Source organism: Palaemon carinicauda, chromosome 8 (assembly GCF_036898095.1).
Source record: "Palaemon carinicauda isolate YSFRI2023 chromosome 8, ASM3689809v2, whole genome shotgun sequence".
Lineage (NCBI taxonomy): Eukaryota > Metazoa > Arthropoda > Malacostraca > Decapoda > Palaemonidae > Palaemon > Palaemon carinicauda.
In genome coordinates this window covers 170685595-170698094 of record NC_090732.1, presented here as the reverse complement: position 1 = coordinate 170698094, position 12500 = coordinate 170685595, and the positions used below count along the sequence as shown (strand labels likewise).

General features: G+C 37.9%; 1 protein-coding gene across 1 annotated transcript in view; it reads left to right on the top strand.

The window, feature by feature from the left end:
- The first annotated feature begins 7929 nt into the window (after positions 1 to 7929).
- Positions 7930 to 12500, top strand: part of LOC137645559 (EH domain-binding protein 1-like protein 1) — a 52850-nt gene continuing 48279 nt past the window's right edge. The window contains exons 1-2 of the mRNA XM_068378361.1: positions 7930 to 8068; positions 11230 to 11409. Coding sequence (XP_068234462.1) covers positions 11279 to 11409 — 131 coding nt within the window. The 5' untranslated portion in view covers positions 7930 to 8068; positions 11230 to 11278. The remainder of the gene's footprint in view (positions 8069 to 11229; positions 11410 to 12500) is intronic.

Here is a 12500-nt window from a genome sequence, read left to right as displayed (position 1 = left end):
TTTTTTAAAAGTTTATATACTTTGTTACTCTTCTCAAAATATTTTAATTGCTGTTACATTTCTTGTGATTCATTTATTACCCTTTATTTCCTTTCTTCATTGGGCTATTTTCCATATTGGAGCCCTTGGGTTTATAACATCCTAGCAAGCAAGTGATAATAATAAAAGTCATGGAAGATATTGTTTATAATTTATACATGGAATATTATTAAGCGCGCGCGCGCGCGCGCGAGAGAGAGAGAGAGAGAGAGAGAGAGAGAGAGAGAGAGAGAGGGAGAGGTTATTATTATCATTCGACAACTTATAATGTCCTTCAAGATTTGGAGAGAGAGAGAGAGAGAGAGAGAGAGAGAGAGAGAAATATCATTATTAGACAAGTTATAATGTCCTTCAAGGTTTGGGAAAGAGAGAGAGAGAGAAAGAGAGAGAGAGAGAGAGAGAGAGAGAGAGAGATTAATATTATTATTATTATTTTTTATTATTATTATTAAGCAAGTTATAATGTCCTTTAAGGTTTGGAGAGAGAGAGAGAGAGAGAGAGAGAGAGAGAGAGAGAGAGATATTATTATTGTTTTAATTATTATTAGTATTATCATTATTATTATTATTATGAAACAAGTTATAATGTCCTTTAAGGTTTGGAGAGAGAGAGAGAGAGAGAGAGAGAGAGAGAGAGAGAGATATTATTATTATTATTGTTTTATTTATTATTAGTATTATCATTATTATTATTATTATGAAACAAGTTATAATGTCCTTTAAGGTTTGGAGAGAGAGAGAGAGAGAGAGAGAGAGAGAGAGAGAGAGAGAGAGATGTTATTATTATTATTGTTTTAATTATTATTAGTATTATCATTATTATTATTATTATTATGAAACAAGTTATAATGTCCTTTAAGGTTTGGAGAGAGAGAGAGAGAGAGAGAGAGAGAGAGAGAGAGAGATATTATTATTATTGTTTTAATTATTATTAGTATTATCATTATTATTATTGTTATGAAACAAGTTATAATGTCCTTCAAGGTTTGGAGAGAGAGATATTATTATTATTATTATTATTATTATTATTATTATTATTATTATTATTATTATTATTATTATTAAACAAGTTATAATGTCCTTCAAGGTTTGGAGAGAGAGAGAGAGAGAGAGAGAGAGAGAGAGAGAGAGAGACTTAAAAAAATGATCTTGAGACTGAATAAGATAGTTCTGTATAGAGAAATGAAAAATAAAGAGAAAAAAAAGATAGTTTTTATAAGAGGTTAAGAGAGTTCTTGAAAATTTCTTAGAACATGTATGTAAGTAAGTATACTTGTACGTATGCTTGAATGTATGCTTGTATGTACTTCATGACAGGCAAAGCTCTTGTTTGGCATGCTTTTGTTAAGAAGCACTCTTCCGTCGGTTTAAAAAAAAACCGACTAAAAACATTTTTTTTTTTTTTTTGGCCACACCCGCCTCCATCAACACCAACTATTCAGACTGGTGAATAGCATATTTTTTCCACCCTTGCAAAGCTGAGTTAAGTCTCAAGTGGTAACGTATTCTAAGAAGGGGAATAGGCAAGAATAGAAGGAATAAAAATGAATAGACAAGAATATGAAGGAATAGACAAGAATATGAAGGAATAGGCAAGAATAGAGAAGAATGAAAAGGAATAGACAAGAATAAAAAGGAATAGACAAGAATAGAAAGAATAAAAAGGAATAGGCAAGAATAGAAAGAATAAAAAGGAATAGACAAGAATAAAAAATGATAAGAAATCTTTTGGTATATTAAGGAATAGACAAGAATTAAAAAATGAATAGACAAGAATAAAAAGAATAAAAAGGAATAGATAAGAATAAAAATGAATAGACAAGAATAAAAAGAATAATAATGAATAGACAAGAATAAAAAATGATAAGAAAACTATGGGTGTAAAAAGGAATAGATAAGAATAAAAAGGAATAGACAAGAATAAGAAATAATAATAAAACTATTGGTATAAAAAGGAATAGACAAGAATAAAAAGAATAAAAAGGAATAGACAAGAATAAAAAGGAATAGAAAAGAATAAAAAAGAATAAAAAGGAATAGACAAGAATAGAAAATAATAAGAAAACTATTGGTATAAAAAGGAATAGACAAAAATGAAAAAAATCATTAAAAACTATTGGATGGTGACTCATGGGAAGTTTATTATATATGCACATATTCTTTGGACTATAATTAGAACGTGCTTGCGTTCTAAAGTGTTTGAACGCACGTTGAGAGGGAGGTTATTTATACCTGAAGTACACTCGAGCTTATTTTTAATGAAAATCTTTTCCTCTGTGCGTGTGTGTCTTCCTTGGCCTGGTTCATAATACCGAGACTTGATCGTGAAGAGACATTTCCATGTCATTCAAACCATGTGTAGGTCAGTCAAGCCATGTGCAGGGGTGATAAACCATGTGTATGTCAGTCAAGCCATGTGCAGGTCTATTAAGCCATATGCAGGTCAGTCAAGCCATGTGCAGGCTGGTCTGTCGAGTCATGTGCAGGGGTGTTAAACCATGTGTAGGTCAGTCAAGCCATGTGCAGGCTGGTCTGTCGAGTCATGTGCAGGGGTGTTAAACCATGTGTAGGTCAGTCAAGCCAGGTGCAGGTCAGTCATGTCATGTGCAGGCCTGTTAAACCATGCGTAGGTCAGTCAAGCCAGGTGCAGGTCAGTCAAGTCATGTGCAGGTCAATCAAGTCATGTCTAGGTCAGTTAAGCCATATGGAGGTCAGTTAAGTCATGTACAGGTCAGTTAAGCCATATGCAGGTCAGTCAAGCCATGTGCAGGTCAGTCAAGCCATGTGCAGGTCAGTTAGCCATGTGAAGGTCAGTCAAGCCATGTACAGGTCAGTTAAGCCATGTGAAGGTCAGTCAAGCCATGTCTAGGTCAGTGAAGTCATGTGCATGTTAGTTAAGCCATATGGAGGTCAGTCAAGTCATGTGCAGGTCAGTTAAGCTCTATGCAGGTCAGTCAAGCCATGTGCAGGTCAGCCAAGCCATGTGCAGGTCAGTTAGCCATGTGAAGGTCAGTCAAGCCATGTGCAGGTCAGTTAAGCCATGTGAAAGTCAGTCAAGCCATGTGTAGGTCAGTGAAGCCATGTGCAGGTCAGTTAAGCCATGTGAAGGTCAGCCAAGCCATTTGTAGGTCAGTGAAGCCATGTGCAGGGGTGTTAAGACATATGTAAGTCAGTCAAGCCATGTGCAGGTCTGTTAAACCATGTGTAGGTCAGTCAGGTCATGTGCAGGTCAGTCAAGCCATGTACAGGTCTGTTAAACCATGTGTAGATCACTTAAGCCATGATAAGGTCAGTCGAGCCATGTGCAGGTCAGCTAAGTTATGTGCAGGTGATTTGAGTCATGTGCAGGTCAGTTAACCCATGTGTAAGTCAGGCCAGCCGTGGGCAGGTCACTTAGGCCATGTTCAGGTCAGTCAAGCCATGTGCAGGTCTCTTAAAGCATGCGTAGGCCAGTTAAACCATGTGCGGGTCAGTCAAGCCATGTGCCGGGGTGTTAAGCCATATGTAGGTCAGTGAAGACATGTGCAGGTCAGTCAAGTCATGTTTAGGTCAGTCAAGCCATGCGCATGTCTGTTAAATCATGCGTAGGCCAGTTAAGCCATGTGCAGGTCAGTCAAGCCATGTGCAGTTCAGTCAAGTCATGTGTAGGTCAGCCAAGCCATGTGCAGGTCTGTTAAACCATGTGTTGGTCAGTCAAGCCATATGCAGGTCAGTCAAGTGCGCATGTCTGTTAAATCATGCGTAGGCCAGTTAAGCCTTGTGCAGGTCAGTCAAGCCATGTGCAGTTCAGTCAAGTCATGTGTAGGTCAGCCAAGCCATGTGCAGGTCTGTTAAACCATGTGTTGGTCAGTCAAGCCATGTGCAGGTCAGTCAAGTCATGTTTAGGTCAGTCAAGCCATGCGCATGTCTGTTAAATCATGCGTAGGCCAGTTAAGCCATGTGCAGGTCAGTCAAGCCATGTGCAGTTCAGTCAAATCATGTGTAGGTCAGTCAAGCCATGTGCAGTTCAGTCAAGTCATGTGCAGGTCTGTTAAACCATGTGTAGGTCAGTCAAGCCATGTGCAGGTTAGTTAAGCCAAATGTAGGTCAGTCAAGCCATGTGCAGGTTAGTTAAGCCATGTGTAGGTCAGTCAAGCCATGTGCAGATTAGTTAAGCCATGTGTTGGTCAGTCAAGCCATATGCAGCTTAGTTAAGCCACATGTAGGTCAGTCAAGCCATGTCCAGGTTAGTTAAGCCATGTGTAGATTAGTCAAGCCATATGCAGCTTAGTTAAGCCACATGTAGGTCAGTCAAGCCATGTCCAGGTTAGTTAAGCCATGTGTAGATTAGTCAAGCCATATGCAGCTTAGTTAAGCCACATGTAGGTCAGTCAAGCCATGTCCAGGTTAGTTAAGCCATGTGTAGATTAGTCAAGCCATGTGCAGGTTAGTTAAGCCATGTGCAGGTTAGTTAAGCCATGTGTAGGTCAGTCAAAGCCATGTGCAGGTTAGTTAAGCCATGTGTAGGTCAGTCAAGCCATGTGCAGGTTGGTTAAGCCATGTCCAGGTTAGTTAAGCCATGTGCAGGTTAGTTAAGCCATGTGTAGGTCAATCAAGCCATTTGCAGGTTAGTTAAGCCATGTGTAGGTCATTTAAGCCATGTGCAGGTTGGTTAAGCCATGGGTAGGTCAGTTAAGCCATGTACAGGTTAGTTAAGCCATGGGCAGGTCAGTCAAGCCATGTACAGGTTAGTTAAGCCATGTGTAGGTCAGTCAAGCCATTTGCAGGTTAGTTAAACCATGTGTAGGTCAGTCAAGCCATGTGCAGGTTGGTTAAGCTATGGGTAGGTCAGTCAAGCCATGTACAGGGTAGTTACAGGTTAGTTAAGCCATGTGTAGGTCAGTCAAGCCATTTGCAGGTTAGTTAAGCCATATGTAGGTCAGTCAAGCCATGTGCAGGTTGGTTAAGCCATGGGTAGGTCAGTCAAGCCATGTACAGGTTAGTTAAGCCATGTGCAGGTCAGTCAAGCCATGTGCAGGTCTGTGAAGCCATATGCATGTCTGTTAAATCATGTGTAGGTCAGTGAAGCCATGTGCAGGTCTGTTAAAATCTCCCACCATCACCTATCTGCAGTAGCCAGCGTGATGATGAAAATAGACAAACGCTATACATAACTAAGGACATATCTGAGGCCTTTGCCCTGCAGTGGATTATAAACAGCTGCATTTATTGTTGTGTTTTGATTATTGCCAGCGTTTTTGGTTTCACACTTTTAAAGGTTTAAAGGCCGCTCATGAATAGCAGAGGCAAGGGACAGTGACATTGCCCTATCAAGCAGGGCAATGCCCTAGAGACTTCTCGTGAATCTGATTTGATTAAAATGGATTTTGGTAATTTATAAGAAATTGTGGATTCTTCTCAGTGAAGTTCCCTATCCATTTCTTGTATAGCTGATTAATATCTCTATTTTCAATGAAGCCAGATTCATTTACGGCCAAATTTAACCGAGACACTTAATGAGATACTGTGTAGATGCCTTATCATCCCGTCTAGACGTCTAAATCATTGCAATCAATCATTGATAATTTCATTCATAGAATACTTTCGGTGCCGATCTTACAATTGATAAGATGATAGCGAGTGATTGATAACGCTCCATTTGTATTCAATCGTGTGTGGAGGAGCAGACTGTTTGTAAGATAAGCTCTTTTGGCCATTGTTATTGGTGGCCCTGACTGTGGGTGGTCATTGCTGTGGGTGGCCTTTGCTGTGGGTGCCCATTGCTGTGGGTGATCTTTGCTGTGGGTTGATATTGATGTGGATGACTTTTGTTGTGGGTTGGTTTTGCTGTGGATGGCCTTGCTGTGTGTCGCTCTTGCTGCGGGTGGCCATGATGTGGGTGGCCATTGCTGTGGTCCTCTCTTTATGTGGGTGGCCCTTGCTGTGGGTGGCCATTGCTGTGGGTGACCCTGCTGTGAGTGGCCCTTGCTGTGTGTCGCTCTTGCTGCGGGTGGCCATGATGTGGGTGGCCATTGCTGTGGTCCGCTCTTTATGTGGGTGGCCATTGCTGTGGGTGACCCTGCTGTGAGTGGCCCTTACTGTGGGTGGCTCTTAGTGTGTGTGGGCATTGCTGTCGGTGGCTCTTGCTGTGGGTGGCCATGCTGTTGGTGGCCACTGCTGTGGGTGGCCATTGCTCTTGGTGGCACTTGCTGTGGGTGACAATTGATGTTGGTGGCTATTGCTGTGGGGGAGCCTTGCCATGATTGGCCATAGAATTACTTGTTGGTCATAATAAGATCTGTAAATCCTGCAAAGTAATTCTGACAATTCTGTCGTTTCTTGCTTTTTTTCCTATATAACTTTCAAGTTTTCATTATTTATTTATGAAAAAAAAAAGTTTCCTTACATTTTGCTGTTTAACCTCTTGAAAATTTTATAAAAACTACAAAATGCTAATGTGAACCCCCACACCTTGGTGCTGATTGGGCCTCCGCTGACCCATCACATGGCATTATCACCTAAATTCAATTATCATCATATCTTGAATTCAGTCAAATCAATCTATACTATACCATGTCCCGTTTTCAGAATTATGGTGGTGACTTCCTCGTAAAGAAAACGGGAAAGTCTGTTGGAAAGTTGCCAACGTGGGGTTTTCGAGATGTGCATTCTGAGAGAGAGAGAGAGAGAGAGAGAGAGAGAGAGAGATAACATTTGGCATGGGGAGCTCTAATATGTATTGGTATTTTCATTACTTTGAAATGGACTTCAAGTCCATTTTTTTCTACCTGCTCGTAATCTCTCTCTCTCTCTCTCTCTCTCTCTCTCTTTCTTTATATATATATATATATATATATATAAATATATATATATATATATATATATGTAACACTAATTACTATGACTTTAACATTGACATTCTGTTTCCTGAAATAGTTTTTCAACCTAAATATTAATATGATAAAATAAAATGAATTGATTTTAAGATTATATTTTAATATTTCATCCTAAATGATGGAAAATAGAAAATGTCATAATGTACTAAAAGCTCTATTGATATTTATTTATCATATGTAATGCTAATTAGTATAACTATAGCAAAGATGTTTCATATTCTTTAATTATTTTTCTAACCTAAATATATCATCTGAGTCTATCATCATATAAGGAACACAAGGTTGCTAAGCAAGTTCACAACATTTCTCATTTATTATGTTAGTTTTCTAATCTAAAATGTCATCTGAATCCATCATCCTGTAAGGAGCATAGAGTCGTTAAGCAAGGTCACAACATTTCATCTTTATTGCATTAGTTTTCTAACCTACATTTTCATAAATATCTAATTCTATCATCCTTTAAAGAACACAGAGTAACCTTTCATATTTCTTGCATTAGTTTTTAACCTAGAATATCATCTAAATGTTTTATCTTAAATTGAAAACAGAGTCGTTAAGCGAGCTCATATTTCATCTTTCTTGCATATGTTTTCTAACCTAAATTTTCAAAAATATCTGAACATATAATTTTTACAAAGAACGCAGACCAGCCTTTCAGATTTAGTGCATTAGCTTTTAAACTAATTTTTTTATCTGAATGTGTTATCTTAAGTGGAAGACAGAGTCGTTAAGCAAGTCCACACCATTTCATCTTGATTTCCCTAACCTAAATATATCATCTGAATCTATTATCTTATAAAGAACACAGAGTCGTTAAGCAATTTGAACATTTCATATTTATATCACTAGTATTTTAACCTAAATTTTTTATCTGAATGTTTTATCTTAAATTGAAAACAGAGTCGTTAAGCGAGTCCACACCATTTCATCTCGATTTCCATTTCAGGCAACCCACACAATTAAGCGTTGTCTGGCTCCGACGGACGAGGCGCGTTGCCCAGGACGCGCCCATGTGGGAGCCCTCCATGAGGAATCCTCTTGAGGGCCTGTGTGTCTGGGCAGTCCCCGCCAACACCACCATCACCGTCACCCTCTTCAGGGACAATCGAACTAACGAATTTGAAGATAAGGACTGGACTTTCGTCATTGAAGATGTGAGTGGACAGAATAAAAGGCTCTTTCCCTTGTTTTTAGCTTTTTTTATTTATTTTTTTATTCTCTCTCTCTCTCTCTCTCTCTCTCTCTCTCTCTCTCTCTCTTTCTCTCTCTCTCTCTCTCTCTCTCACATAAATTAAGGGTCTCATTTGTTTAAAGAATCTCATTTATCAAGACTCTCTCTCTCTCTCTCTCTCTCTCTCTCTCTCTCTCCTGGGATATTCCACTGCAGGATAAGGGCCTCAGACATCTCCTTCCACTCCTGTCTGTTTATGATCTTTCCATACCAGTCTATACCCGCATTTTTTCCGAGCTCGTCTTCTCTTCCTTCTCCTGCTTCGATTACAATCTCTAAGGACCCTTTCAGTTATTCTATTTGTACATCTATTATCTGTCATTCTCATATGTCCAGCCCACGTCTATTTCCCTTTCTTGTTAAAAAATCCCCTACTTCAGTTTGCTCTCGTATCCACGTTGCTCCTTTTCTGTCTCTTAGTGTTATTCTCATCATTATTCTTTCTAAAGCTTTTTGGGTTTTAACTAGCTTATGTTCTAAGGTTTTAGTAAGGGTCCAAGTTTCTGGTGCATAAATTAATTCTGGAAGGGCCTTCTGGTTAAATACTTTTCTTTTTAGAAAAAGTGGCATTTTCCTTTCATTTTCTCATTTTGTTAACCAAAAGCTCTCCATCCCAAGCTTATCCTTCTTTCAGTTTCGATCCTATGTCCAGGGGAAACACTTACTGTCTTTCTTAAGTACACGTATTCATTAACAATCTCTAGAGGTTCGTTCATAACCCGTCTCTGCATTTTCATTAATCATTATCTTAGTTTTACTTATATTCATTTTCAGTCCTACATTTCTGCTATCGATATTCAAATCTTCTATCATCTTTTGCAACTCCTCCCATGATTCACTAAACACAACTCTGTCATCTTCAAATCTTAATTCCTACATTTTTTCCAATCTAAATTCTTAAAACCTTTTTGTAGAAATTATGTGAATAATTTAGGAGAGATGTGGTATCCCTGCTTAACTCCTTTCTCAATTGAAATTTTCTCACTGTATTATTGTAGTTTTAGCATTACGGTACTTCCCGTATAGATATCTTCAAGTGTTCTAACATAAGGTTAATCTATTTCTTGTCCTTGAAGGGCTTTCATTGCTATTGAAGTTTTGACAGAATCAAAAGCTATCACATAGCCTATAAATGCCATACACAGTGGTTTGTCATACTCTGTTGTTGAATACTCACTTCTAAAGCCTTCCAGATCTTTTGGTTGAATAAAGTCTAGCTGTCTTTCTATTCGGACTTATATGATCTTTGTAAACATTTTATATATTACGAGAGTAAACTTATTGGTCCGTAGTTTTTAATAATAATAATAATAATAATAATAATAATAATAATAATAATAATAATAATAATAATAATAATAATAATAATCATCATCATCATCATCTTTATTTCAGCAAAAGCCTTATGCAGAGTTACAATAGGGGTTCAGTGATCTAACACTTTTGACATCAGTAAAAAAAAGATGAGATATGTCTTTTGTGTCTCCTTTATTGTGAACTAATAAAATGGTACAGTTTTTCCAAACTGTATGTATAGTACATTCTTGCAAACATTTTGTTTAAGAGTTCAGCGAGTGTTACTTCTATGAAATCTCCTCCATCTATTATTAAATTAATTGTTAGGTCATATTCTACCGCTGCTTTGCCTCTTTTCGTGGCTTTTACTGCTTTGTTTGCTTCTACTGATACTTTTGGTAAAGCTCATGCGTTATTATTATTATTATTATTATTATTATTATTATTATTATTATTATTATTATATTGTTATTATTTTTATTGTTATTATTATTATTATTATTATTATTATTATTATTATTATTATTTGCTAATATACAACCCTAGTTTTCAAAGCAAGATGCTATAAGGCCAGAGGCTCCATCAGGGAAAATAGCCCTGTGAGGAAAGAAGACAAGGAAATAAAAGAAAAAAATAACAACTAAAATACAATTTAAGAACAGTGACAACATTAAAATAAAAATTTCATATGTAAAACTATAAAAAAATTTAACAAAATTAGAGGAAGAGAAAATAAAAATAGTGTCCCCCGAGTGTACCCTCAAGCATGAGAACTCTACCCCAAGACAGTGGAAGACCGTTGTTTCATTATTTTGATTTGCAAAATTATTTTGTATATCACTATTATATATTATTTTATAGAAATCCTCTGAAATTTTAATCACTCCATCTCTTTTGTGGATAATATTTACATTGTCATCCTATAAAGCAAATATCTGTTCTATGTCTTCTTTTCATTATCTTATTGTGTCACATTTATCTTGTTATAATTAGTTTAATAGCAGTCCATCGCCACCGATAACGTCTCCAGGTATTGTGATGGAAAGTTTCCTTAGCAGAACGTGATTTTTTTAAGCCATTACTGACATATTTTTACTCTGAAGACGTTGTATTACAATGAAGTGTTTGCTGATGTGCCTTTGTTTCAATTTACTTTGGTCGTCCCATAAAATGTCTGAAGAGAAAATGGTTATGAGATAAACAAGAAAACGTAACTATAATCATATTTAGGGGAGACCTTATTATATATGTTTTCATTCCATACTGTTTCATTTTCTAATAATTCTTCTTCTAGTTATGAATATGTATTATTATTATTATTATTATTATTATTATTATTATTATTATTATTATTATTATTATTATTATTATATTATTATTATTATTATTATTAAGGAGCCTTTGTAGTTCGATGGAACAGACCAGGCGTAAAATATAAAATGTTATGACTGAAAAACTACATTTTAAAATGGAATATAATTTCAGGTCCCCATTTCTCCCCAGTTATCGTCGACAGGAAAGCGACACAATTAAATTCGTGTTATTACAATATTATCTAATTTCATCTCGCTATTTCTCCCCAAGTATCGTCGACGGGAAAGCGATACAATTACATTTGTGTTATTACAATATTAACTAATTTCATCTCCCTCTTTCTCCCAGGTATCGTCGACTTGAAAGCCACGCAATTACAATTGTTTTATTGTAACATATCTAATTTCATGTAACTGTTTCTCCCAATGTATCGTCGACGATATTAAATAATTTCATCTCGCTATTTTTCCCCAGGTATCGTCGACAGGAAAGCGACGCCAGGTAGCAAACGGCGCAAATCAACATGAAGCAATATGCCGGGTTCAGTACGCAACACGACGTGAAGATTAAACTGCGACCCTTGAGCAAGAAAGTCGTGTCGGCCTCTCTAGACTTCACTCTCTCGTGTCTCTTCTTGAGAGAGGGCAAGGCAACGTGAGTACACTAAAGAAAACAGGAACTTTTTCTTTCTAAATAAAAGTCTGTTTATTCATTGATTTCATTCTGTTATTATGAGAAGAATTTTTACGGGTCGCATTCACTAGTATATTTGTATAAGGTTCCTCCCAACTCCTCCTCACTCCCTCTCCGAACGGGCTCCTCTCAAGCCCTCCTCACTCCCTCTCCTAGCAGGTTCCTCCAAGTCCTCCTCACTCCCTCTCCTAGCAGGTTTTCTCCCAAGTCCTCCTCACTCCCTTTCCTAGCAGGTTCCTCCCAAGTCCTCCTCACTCCCTCTCCTAGCAGGTTCCTCCCAAGTTTTCCTCACTCCCTCTCCTAACAGGTTCCTCCCAAGTCCTCCTCAATCCCTCTCCTAGCAGGTTCCTCCAAGCCCTCCTCACTCCCTCTCCTAGCAGGTTCCTCCCAAGCCCTCCTCACTCCATCTCCTAGTAGGTTCCTCCCAAGTCCTCCTCACTCCCTCTCCTAGTAGGTCCCTCCAAGTCCTCCTCACTCCCTCTCCTAGTAGGTTCCTCCCAAGTCCTCCTCACTCCCTCTCCTAGTAGGTTCCTCCCAAGTCTTCACTCCCTCTGCTAGCAGGTTTCTCCCAAGTCCTCCTCACTCCCTCTGCTAGCAGGTTCCTCCCAACTCCTCCTCACTCCCTCTCCTAAGAGGTTCCTCCCAAGTCTTCCTCACTCCCTCTCCTAGTAGGTTCCTCCTAAGCCCTCCTTACTCCCTCCCCTGACAGGTTCCTCCTAAGCCCTTCCCATTCCCTCCCCTAGCAGGTTCCTCCCAAATCCTCCTCAATCCCTCTCCAAACAAGTTTCTCCCTAGCCCTCATCATTCCCTCCCCACCATCTAAGATCTTGATACTGATTAGTAAAAATTCTTACACATAAAAATGAGAACTTTAATTGGTATGATAATTTTCATCATATGGGAAAGAGAACAAAATTTCGTCAATCTTCCTTATATTTTGAGTATAAAAATAAAAGTAATATTTTTTTTTTTATGAAAAAGGGGACAAGAAATAAGTGCAACCCTTTGTCAAAAATAGTCTCATTTTCATAAGTGGGCTCTTTCTCTGCTGA